We start from the raw sequence: 12166 nt of genomic DNA on the forward strand, positions 1-12166 counted from the left end.
TCCACAGGCCCTGTCAGAGTGCAGGGCCTGCGACTTACCAGTCGACTCACAAAACACAAGCTAACGGCAGGAACTATATATTTGACCCCAGATGACCGAACACGTGCAAGTGCGTCCCTGTGTGAAGTCTAATTAGACATACTTCCATTCAACTAATCATATAGCACACGAAAACCTGCCAATGACATTGAGCAATATGAGTTGTGCAATCGTTCAACGTAATGTGCGAACATACTGGCTGAACTAGAAAAGGGTGCAGTAAAGTTGAGCGGATTTCTGTGCGTTGTGTGAACCTTTGCTGACAAATGACTAGAATGTGCTGAGCCACAACCTTGAGGTCAATCAATCATCCACCTAGACATGTGTACACAAGGTATAAGTTCCTCCTGAGAGGAGAGTGATAGCTCTAGACTGGGGCAGACGGGCTGCAGTGCATCACATGGCTGAACTGAACACCAGCACTGTCTGGAAGCAGGATGTCTGTCTGGGTGTGCGTCTGGGCCTGGGGACAAGCCAATAATCACTGCCCAGACACCCAGTCTCTCTCTGCCACACATGACATGCACACACAGTTCAAGACATATCAGTCCACTCCACATAAACTAAGTCCTTAGAGCCCACTGTCCTGTATGTTTCCCTGCTCCAACACACCTGATTCAAATGAATGGTCATTATCAAGTTCCGCAGAAGTCTGATAACGACCCCTTCATTTGAATCAGGTGTGTTGGAGCAGGGAAACATCTATACAGGGCTGCGTTTCCCGATAACGATGGATCGTAGCAATGATCGAGCAAAAAACGAAACCGTTGATATTTCTTACGTGCGTTTCCCAAACATGCTCGTAAGGAGTAGGCTAATCTATGGCTTTCAAGAGCTTCGAATTTTCAAGAGACACTTTAGCTACAATGTTTTTGGGAACGGCCCGTAAAACTATGATTTGTCGTGCGATGGATTCTACGATCAACTTAGGCTTACGACGCTTTCGGGAAATGCACCTCAGGACAGCGGTCCCTGAGGACCAGGGTTAAAAAGCTGGGTTCTGTGGTGTGGTCCTGGGGGCAGACAGGGTCGCCTCTGGGACCACAAGGAGGGTGAAGCCATGGGTCTCAAAAGCTCAGGTTGGGTTCCATCTCACAAGGCAGTAACACGAGTGTCTGGGTTAGGAAGAGCTGGGATTGTATAAGACGCAAACTTATTTTCTGTAAACGTCTGCTCTGCTGCTAAAGCAATTGCTTTAATTCCTACTAAATGTTAGTTTTAACGTCAACACTACTTACTAAACGTATACAGTATCTGAGCCAATACAAATGTATAACAGTAATGCAATATTCATAAAGGATCTAAAATAAAACATACCCAATTAAACAACTGAAAATCCAGTTTAAGATTAATCCTCACACAAATGAATTAAGCCCCCTGAACGTTTTTTGTCCTCAAAAGATAAGCGATATTAAAATGCTATGGAGAAGGAGAATAACAACGTGCACAATGGAGACCACACTGTGAGGGGAACACAGCAGACCACACTGTGAGGGGAACACAGCAGACCACACTGTGAGGGGAACACAGCAGACCACGCTGTGAGGGGAACACAGCAGACCACACTGTGAGGGGAACACAGCAGACCACACTGAGGGGAACACAGCAGACCACGCTGTGAGGGGAACACAGCAGACCACGCTGTGAGGGGAACACAGCAGACCACACTGAGGGGAACACAGCAGACCACACTGTGAGGGGAACACAGCAGACCACACTGTGAGGGGAACACAGCAGACCACGCTGTGAGGGGAACACAGCAGACCACACTGTGAGGGGAACACAGCAGACCACACTGTGAGGGGAACACAGCAGACCACGCTGTGAGGGGAACACAGCAGACCACACTGTGAGGGGAACACAGCAGACCACACTGTGAGGGGAACACAGCAGACCACACTGTGAGGGGAACACAGCAGACCACACTGTGAGGGGAACACAGCAGACCACGCTGTGAGGGGAACACAGCAGACCACGCTGTGAGGGGAACACAGCAGACCACACCGGCTCAGAGCTGGCGGAGTTCATACTCAGAGGGTTCGAGGCAGTGAGGAGTTGGTGGCTTTGTTATGGAAATGAACCATGACACTGTAAAAGCGAGGGTGGCAGGCGTTCATGCCAACTGGTTTCTCAAGCCTGCAATAGCTTTTAAAGCAAAAACAATGTCAAAGCAAAAGTGCCTCGCACAGTTCAGAAGAGCCGTTCAGTTGAACCCCTGATGACCCAGAGCCTGGTTGCTCACACACTGGCTGCCACGGTACCTGACACTAACGACAGATTTCCCCACAAGAACCATCACCCAAACGTTCTACTGGTAGTTGAACAGTGCTCTGTAGAGAGATCAGTTAGGTCTGACGAACTGGCGTTCTCAATGGTCTGGACACTTCCCAATAAGCAGTTGTCCTAGGAATAAAAATAAATATATACACAAAACAAACCAGGTCTATGGTTGAGGTCTCCATAGTGATCCTGCTGTTTCCATGTCTAGGGTTTAGAGCGCTGGGACGATGATGTGACTGGTTTGTGAAGTTCTGCAGCAGGGTGGGTCGTGACCTCATCATTCTGGGATTGTGACACAAACAGCTGTTCAGCATGACATGCTCCCTTTGTCTCTCACAGAACCCAGCAGCGGACACGGGTGAGAGAGAGGCTGGCAGAGCCTCCAGGTGCCAGCGAGCCGGGGACATCCCTCCCCGGGGACATCCCTCCCCGGGGACGTCCCCGGGGACATCCCTCCCCGGGGACATCCCTCCCCGGAGACATCCCTCCCCGGGGACATCCCTCCCCGGGGACATCCCTCCCCGGAGACATCCCTCCCCGGAGACATCCCTCCCCGGAGACATCCCTCCCCGGAGACATCCCTCCCCGGAGACATCCCTCCCCGGGGACATCCCTCCCCGGAGACATCCCTCCCCGGAGACATCCCTCCCCGGAGACATCCCTCCCCGGAGACATCCCTCCCCGGGGACATCCCCTGGGTGTGTCAGGACCACGTTGACACGCTCCCAGGAGCCACGCCGCTCAAGAAGCAGGTCACTATAAGTGTCATTCTACTTCAGCCTTGCTGAGAAACTCAAGGATTTATCCCCCTCCCTCGCTCATGCACAGAGAAGGCCAAATCCACGCTAATCCCACAGACTGTCTTAACAACAGAGCAGTGAGGGCATGAGAGAATTGCAATCACACCCTAATATTCAGATGCGAGTCTCGGGTCAAGTGTTGGGGGGAATGTGAGGGGCTCGTCGGAGAGCCAGTCATCGTGCAGAAACTGAAGCGCAGCAGGCCTCTTATCAGACCACAGAGGAGAACAAACAACAATCTGATTAGGCGGAGCGGCCTCACAATGGCAGGCTCCACAGTCCGCTCACAGAGTGAGAAAAATACATGCTGAAAGAAACTCATTAAAGGCTGAGCGAGGTCTAATGCCGTTGATATTCCTTGGTTGGTTAGCATTGAGCTCTGTAATTTCAGGCTTTCCTATGAGTCAGAGGTCTAGGCTGAAACTCCCCTCCCCCCCCCCCCCCCCCACACACACACACACACACAGACCAGACACATACACACACATAGACCAGACACTGAGTAAGTGAGTGAAATCAACACCTGCAGTGATACAGACACCTCCATGGAATGGGGGTTGGGTCAAACAACCACAGTCCTGGGAAAAAAAGGTATAGGCAAGATTTCTATTTTAAAATCCCTGCACTTTTGAAGCATAACCATAATTGTTAGCTTTCCAGCGTAATGAGTGTGCTCCTTTTTTAGTACATGACACAGAGCAGGACTCCCATAAATCATAAACTACTGTACAGATTACACACAGGCAGAAATCTAATCATCCGTCTACAGCAGAAAAGCAACATTGCTTCTGAGCTGTAGTGCGTAAAACGGTAAGATTGGGATCTGTGTACGGTCCTGGGCAACAAATGTGTTTTCCCTCTGCTCCAGCAAGGCTATATTTTGAGTTTCAAATCATGTTCGTTTAACGGCCGCTTTTAAATCCTAGTTCAGTCAGGATCTCACGGTCACATGGCGTGTGGATCGTCCATGAGTGCTGACTTGGCATTTTCGTTACCTCAATTATCCTCATTTTCATACTCACTCAACTGGTTTGTCGTTCCTCATGGCCTGCAGTTAAAAGTGTGATCACAAGGCAGAAACACGACACAGCTATGCGTGAATATGAATTTACACATGTCTCGCGGCTGTTTTCTGGCAGTCATCCCCATTTCAAATACATTTCAACACTGCCTGCGGTTTCTAAAAGAGAATGGGGGGGGGGCACAGAGGAGGCCTTGTGTCTCCGGAGGAGGCCTTGTGTTGTGACTCCTTGCAATATGTCCCCCCAACCCCCACCCCTGATAGTGAACGTAGAGAGCAGTGTAGCGTAGAGCTGTGTAAGGTAGAGCGGTGTAGTGTAGAGCAGTGTAGCGTAGAGCGGTGTAGTGTAGAGCAGTGTAAGGTAGAGCAGTGTAACGTAGATCAGTGTAGCGTAGAGCAGTGTAGCGTAGAGCAGTTTAAGGTAGAGCAGTGTAAGGTAGAGCAGTGTAGCGTAGAGCGGTGTAGCGTAGAGCGGTGTAGCGTAGAGCGGTGTAAGGTGGAGCGGTGTAGCGTAGAGCGGTGTAGCGTAGAGCAGTGTAGCGTAGAGCAGTGTAGCGTAGAGCAGTGTAGCGTAGAGCGGTGTAGCGTAGAGCGGTGTAAGGTAGAGCAGTGTAGCGTAGAGCAGTGTAGCGTAGAGCAGTGTAAGGTAGAGCAGTGTAAGGTAGAGCAGTGTAGCGTAGAGCAGTGTAAGGTAGAGCAGTGTAGTGTAGAGCAGTGTAGCGTAGAGCAGTGTAGCGTAGAGCAGTGTAGCGTAGAGCAGTGTAGCGTAGAGCAGTGTAGCGTAGAGCAGTGTAGCGTAGAGCAGTGTAACATGGGCGCTCACCTGAGTTGCACTGCAGAGGCATTGGGAGCCGAGTGAGGAGGTGAGCTCGGGGAAGGGGTTGGGGACCGGACAGGACAGCGGCTCCTCGACCTCTTCACTTCTCCTGGAGGGCGAGACAGGCACAGTCCACTGATCATGTTCACGGCTCAAAATATTTATGCACATTTCGTCAAATAACATTGGTTAGACATGTTTACCGGTATTCCTGTTCCGTGTTGCTATGACAATTTCCCCATCGAGAATCGGTTAAGTTCCATCTATCTATTTCCAGCCCACCACCGGAACATTGAACACGGACAATGATGTGTCCGTCTCTGTCAGGACACACACCCCCGCCTCCTCCACAAGCCTCCCATTCCCCTCCCCTGTGACCCAGGACTGGAGTCAGGTTGGGTGGTGGCTGCCTGAGCCCTATACGTTCTCAGGTATCGTTCGGGCTCTTCGTTGTCTAGGTTCGAACATGAGCAGAGAGGGTGAGACAGGGACACGAGCAGTCATAGTCTCTGAGCACCACCCACCACCACCTCCACATCCCTGCCCACTCCCAGACAGTCAGCAGACACACAGAGGTCCTGCGAGACATGAAATAAGGCACCAAGATAACCATTCTGCCCTCGCCTGCACCGAGACCAGTCCCTGTTCACCTAACCATCACTCAACTCTCAACTCCACCACCCCCGGTTCAGGATATGGTTAAACTACACTGTTTGCCCCCTTTCATAACCCTGTATGTCCCAGACAGACGACGATGATGGCACTGTCGAGTCCTGAACACCTGAAAGCCCTCACGCTGAGCCGTGTGTTTATTTGCCCTGAGATAAGGGAAGGGGCAGCCCTGAGTTGCGCTGCGTGCTTCTGAAACGGCAGCCATTACGTTTCCATCATCAAGCGAGAGAAACAAACCGACGCGGGACTAGCCTGGGTGACAAAAGCTTAAAAATATAAAAATGGCCGTTAAGATGTAACATGGTGGTGAGGAAAAGGCCTCACGTCCTATAAGGTGTATCTGTGACATTTCTTTACAGCTCTGTAAACACACCAGTTACTAAGTTACTAATTACAAACTGCAAAGTAACAGGTGCTTGATTCGAAGCCAGTTCTTTTAGTGTACTATCACTATTGGGTAAAGCCCTTCACAGACAGTTGTGTATTCACTGCATCAAGTGTTTACAGGTACAAAGTACAGCAAAAAAAAAAAATCCCTTCAACAGGACCTCTGTGACCTGCTCTTGCAAATACAAAGGGGGTACTATTCTTGTGTAGGAGAGCACATTGTATGTGCTCACTAATCACATATGTTAAAGATTAACCTTAAAAGTAGTGAGTAACCGTATGAACTAAAAGATAGATATGCTACTTGAGTCGCCGGCAAAAAGAATGGGATTGCAAGTAGTTACAAAAATACTGAGCATTAAAATACATTTTAAACTTTTTCCTTTTCCAGCGAAGCAGTCCCAGTCCTTCAGTCGAGTGCAGGACTGGGACTGAGAAACATGGCGTTGCCGTACCTATTGGCCTTGCAGAGAGCAGTCCTGGAGAGCTGGGCATGGGCAGGGTCCTGTGGAGCCCGGAGAGGGATGAGGGCCGGACTGGGAAAGACACTCGTGTTCCTCTCGGCACTCTGAAAAATGTCTGCTTTCTCCACGAGGCTTCTAGGCGTGTTCAGCTCCTCCAGTGTGTTATTCATATCACCACGAAGGCACCAGCTACACCCACGGCATCTTCTGCAGCAGAGAGAACACACGGTTGGAGTGTGTTAAGAGCACAGTGAGGTTTGCCTGGCTGAGTTCCTCTGCTTACAGCACAGCTAGCATGCGCGCACACACACACACACACACACGCCTCTCCAGCTCATCTGCTGCCCATGGGGCTGGCCCAGTGGGGGAAAACTATCCCTCCCACCAAAACATGATCCACCACAATAAAGTTATTTTTATCGCGATGACTCCTAAAAGAGCCCTCCTCCTCTGCTCTGACACAGTGGCATATTCTAATCCACAGATCTGTTCTGTCCTGCGTTCAGAGCACACAGTCTGGCCTTTTGGTCTTCAAAATGTTCTGTTCTGTTTTGTCCTGGTGATTTGGCTTCCCACTACCTGGAAAGCAGCAGACCAGTACACACGCACAGACACACACACGCACAGACACACACTCAGACAAAAGGTTATTCGTTGTTAGTACAGTACGCAACTTAGCTCTGTAATGAGCCCTGGAAGGCTGCCAGGGCTGTAAAACCAACTGTTCCTTTGTCATGGACTTCGTGCAGACAGCCCCGATGCACTTAAACGGCAGGACTGCTGTGTCGAGGCGACCGTGTGGATGTGCAGAGTAGCCGGGCTCAGGGTGCTGGGACAGGCTCAGAGTGCTGGGACGGGCTCAGAGGGCTGGGACGGGCTCAGAGGGCTGGGACGGGCTCAGAGGGCTGGGTCGGGCTCAGAGGGCTGGGACGGGCTCAGAGGGCTGGGACGGGCTCAGAGGGCTGGGACGGGCTCAGAGGGCTGGGACGGGCTCAGAGGGCTGAGATGGGCTCAGATGGCTGGGAGGGGCTCAGGGGGCTGGGACGGGCTCAGGGGGCTGGGACGGGCTCAGAGGGCTGGGACGGGCTCAGAGGGCTGAGACGGGCTCAGAGGGCTGAGACGGGCTGGGACGGGCTGGGACGGGCTCAGAGGGCTGGGACGGGCTCAGAGGGCTGGGACGGGCTCAGAGGGCTGGGACAGGCTCAGAGGGCTGAGACAGGCTCGTGGGTCAGATGTTATCCACATGATAACATCTGAGAAGTTATGTGATCCAAACACTGACTGGGGAACTGTACATGAGAGGGCTGCTAGTGCTTGAGGTAACATCTGGTAACAGCACTCTCTTAGACTGGATGTTACTGGACAGCCTCTATAGGGAGTGTTACAAGTCTAGTAACAAGTATTCATACAGTAGTACTAGTATACAGCAGGTGTGGTACAAATGTCATTTTGGTAAAAACCAGAATCAAAAACTTGGAACATTACAATCTATCATTGAGAACAGACCCCAACAGGCCTTCCAGCTTCTGAGATGGAACACATCTCGTCCTTATGCGATTCTTTTAGAAACGACCATTACTGAGGTATGCTTAGGCTGTTGTGTAATGGGTTCCAACAAAGCATGACGTTGAGGAGCCTTCATTACCCGAGCCAAGCTGCGGTCTGTAGCTGAAGAGGCTCTCATGTCGCAGCTGCTGTAGAGGCAACTCCTCCAATGAGATGGAAAACAGGACACATCTGTACCAGCCAGGGCTACTCGCCTCCTTTAAAGCACTCTCCGTGGAAAGGACGTTGTCTGGCAAGACACGCCACAGCGGACAGATCCACCTGGCTTGAGTTCCCCTTTTCTCTAAAAACACAACAACATGTGAAAAGACTTCTGTAAAGACCAACACGACAGCGCCACAACAGGAAACAACCACACAGAGGACAAGACTGATGTGGAGATCAGGAGGGTGAAGGTACATCATGTTTTCAGCTGAGCATTTTAGAACAATTACAAGGAATGGCACTAGGGGGGAGAACGTGAGGCAGAGGCGCTCACACCGATGGCTGGTGGAGGCAGAGGCCCTCACAGAGGCCCGGTGGAGGCAGAGGCGCTCACACCGAGGCCCAGTGGAGGCAGAGGCAGTCACTGAGGCCCAGTGGAGGCAGAGGCAGTCACACCGAGGCCCAGTGGAGGCAGAGGCACTCACACCGAGGCCCAGTGGAGGCAGAGGCTCACAGAGGGCCGGTGGAGGCAAAAGCACTCACACTGAGGCCCAGTGGAGGCAGAGGCAGTCACTGAGGCCCAGTGGAGGCAGAGGCAGTCACTGAGGCCCAGTGGAGGCAGAGGCAGTCAAACTGAGGCCCAGTGGAGGCAGAGTCTGGGACAAGGACACTGAGGCTGACGCTAAAAATAGCCCCTGGGGCTGAGACACATTTTTCTGGTATCAGTCAATGTGAACGCTGTCTAATTACATTAGTAGAAGACTGAAGCCCATACTATTTCAGGCATCGATGCTGCCTTGTTAAGTGTTGCCACCATGACAACTGGACAATAGACTGCAAAATCACGTTTTTGCCTGTGTGCAACACACACACACACACACACACACACACCCATCAAGTCTAATATTAGAGAACGCAATCAAATCCATGCTGATCTTTGGTGGAACTAGAACAGGAATCCTTCAGATGCATGCCTGTGTGTTTCAAGGCAACTCTCTCTCTCCATGCCAACTCTATGTCTCTCAACCCAGCCTGGAAACACGACCATATTAGTGTTCCCCTGAGGAGCTGCTCCACACCCCAACATTCAGCAGGGCACTGAAAACCATCCATCTGGGTTCTCAATCCACTGCTGAGACAGTCTGCACTGACCTGACCTTGTCTCAACAGCCTGCGTGTTCCCCAGCACGTCTGCTACAACTGCTCCTCTCCACAGGGGCTGGGGGTCTGGAGCTAACAGATCAGACCCAGCGCTCCCAACACAGGGGCTGGGGGTCTGGAGCTAACAGATCAGACCCAGCGCTCCCAACACAGGGGCTGGGGGTCTGGAGCTAACAGATCAGACCCAGCGCTCCCAACACAGGGGCTGGGGGTCTGGAGCTAACAGATCAGACCCAGCGCTCCCAACACAGGGGCTGGGGGTCTGGAGCTAACAGATCAAACCCAGCGCTCCCAACACAGGGGCTGGGGGTCTGGAGCTAACAGATCAGACCCAGCGCTCCCATCACAGGGGCTGGGGGTCTGGAGCTAACAGATCAGACCCAGCGCTCCCATCACAGGGGCTGGGGGTCTGGAGCTAACAGATCAGACCCAGCGCTCCCATCACAGGGGCTGGGGGTCTGGAGCTAACAGATCAGACCCAGCGCTCCCATCACAGGGGTGGTTAATGAATATCAGCGTGTCTTCGCTCCACTAACCTCACCCCAAGTGAGTGACATGCAGGAACTTGATGTAATAAGATCCCATGCAGGCGGAGACATCTCCTCCCCTGGGTCAGCAGGTACTGGAACAAGACGTTCACTCTGTCCCGGTGACACAGACTTTATGACATGCTGGCCAAACTCTTTAGTCAAGGCTGTGTGATTTGTCTGCAGTGTTAACACCAGGGACAGGTGTGCAAGCACATTAAATAGCATCAATATGAACCAAGCCATGTTTCCCCAATTGGAGAAACAATACATGATCTCACCCAAATAACCACCTAGTAATAGCACACTACCCTAGGCCTATTTCCAGACACAGACACACACACACATTCAAGTGGGTTGTGCTTACAGACAAGGTATAAATGGTTATTCTTAGCCTGTCACAGAAACACAGCATATATATGATCGAGTCTCACTTCTTTGACCTTTACAGCAAAACTGACTAAACAGGCTGACCATCTTCCAGCTGGCTTCGAGACCTCACGGAAACAACTTGAAGTTTCTGTATCAACACTGCTGTACAAATAAACAAACGTCATCACCACGTAGACCCTGTATTACCACCTCGGACGACGCCGTTCTTTTTAACACACATTTGGAGAAAATGAAATATGAGCCATTACGTGCATGGCTGGTTGAACAGCGAAAATTCCGCTGCTGGATTAACAAAAGACAAAACCTCGTGACAAAACTGTTTGACATTAAAAGATTTTGCGGGAAATTAGTTGGTGCTACAGCCCCAAATAAATCTGTTTAAACAGAATGATCATTGCGGGGAATCTTGAAATACAAAAAAAAAAAGCAAGCCCTCGGGACTTTTACAGTCAAGCAAACTTGGTTCAGTGGAATTAAGGTGAAATATCTGGTGATATGGCAAACTGCCACATACTGCATTCAGGCACTTCAGCAGAAGCCCTCAGAATCTGTGATGCGGTAAATCTCAAAAGTGATTTCTGTCTCACTATTAACACAGACAATATTCGTAGAATTTACAAAAAGCTTCATCTTGAACGTGTAAATAAAGCATTAAAGAAATACAGACAAATGTGTATTCAACTAGTAATGATTTTCAAGGCTGGAAGAGAAATACAAAAAAAATTATACAAACAAATATATCCAGCTATCCATGACAAGAAACAGCCCACTCAACTGTTCCTATTGACATACATCTAAAAGACAAAATCCCTGATCTAGCCTGTTGACTTACAGTATTTGTATTATTTAATAGATTCATAATTTGTGGGCTCTGTAATCCATTAGTGGTCCGTCTGTGGGGTTAAGATTCATGTGGACCTGTTTCAAGTGCTCTACTTCCAAACGAGTATCAAGCCCACGCCAGCGATAGGCTACAGTTTTACACAAAGGCAGCACTGTAGCGGCCGCAGTCAAGTTTTCTTATTGCCGGCACTTAGAATGCCTGGTGTGTATTCGAACTAGGCTTAGTTTAGAAACATTTCCATGTTTAATGTAGCTTACTATTAACATGCACTCATTAACCAAATACACTGCGAAGCTTGAAATACTGCAGGGAAAATGCACGCACGTTCAAATGGAACATCCTCTTCAGCCAGCTCAGTGTCCTAATCGAATGTCTCTGAAAATATCCGCCCTCACTCTCTTCATGTCTAATGTAATTTGCAGTATCCAGAACATGTATTTACAACCCGTTTCCTATTGAAAAAGTTCGTAAACTAAAGTAGAACTTGTATGCAGTCATCCATTTGGATCCAGATGGACGCTACCATGCAAAAACAGATGATTTACCGCAGGTGTGCCACAAGTGTCGTAAACTTACCTGATGACACAGGAAAAGAGCACGCTTGTGCTCGCATGCACAAAATAAAAAAAGGAAATTAGGAAATACGGAAACCCGTCGTCTCCCAATTCCGACACGTTACTTTGCCATCGTTTTCATCACCTACCTTGTTCACCCTGTACTGGTGAGGATTTGGGTGTCTCTCAACAGTCCTCATCACTGTCATACTGTTCATACAAGTTCACGCGCACAACAGGTGTTATATTGGCGCTTGAGCTTACGTAAAGAATAAAGCTCGCGCTCGGCCTGTCGTTACCTGAGGAGCTACCGCACGTGAAACCGTATAGATCACGTGACACTTTTGTTCAGAGTATATGGTTTGTGGGTGCTTTGACGTCTATACGTTAATGTCTAACCTCGGAAAACTCATTAATTTGTTTTATGTAAAGCATGGATTTTGGTTTAAAATCTTTTAATACACAAATAGAAACTGCACTTAACATATGAATTCACA

At 49.9% G+C, this 12166-nt stretch overlaps 1 protein-coding gene across 1 annotated transcript in view; it reads right to left on the bottom strand.

Annotated features, from left to right (window-relative positions):
- grb14 (growth factor receptor-bound protein 14) overlaps nt 1-11924 on the bottom strand; it is a 30646-nt gene extending 18722 nt beyond the window's left edge. The window contains exons 1-3 of the mRNA XM_067256548.1: nt 11819-11924; nt 6472-6687; nt 4964-5066 (exon numbers count right to left, since the gene is read on the bottom strand). Of these exons, the coding sequence (XP_067112649.1) occupies nt 4964-5066; nt 6472-6650 (282 nt within the window). The 5' untranslated portion in view covers nt 6651-6687; nt 11819-11924. The remainder of the gene's footprint in view (nt 1-4963; nt 5067-6471; nt 6688-11818) is intronic.
- Nucleotides 11925-12166: the final 242 nt, after the last annotated feature.

The sequence above is a fragment of the Osmerus mordax genome, chromosome 2 (assembly GCF_038355195.1).
Source record: "Osmerus mordax isolate fOsmMor3 chromosome 2, fOsmMor3.pri, whole genome shotgun sequence".
NCBI lineage: Eukaryota > Metazoa > Chordata > Actinopteri > Osmeriformes > Osmeridae > Osmerus > Osmerus mordax.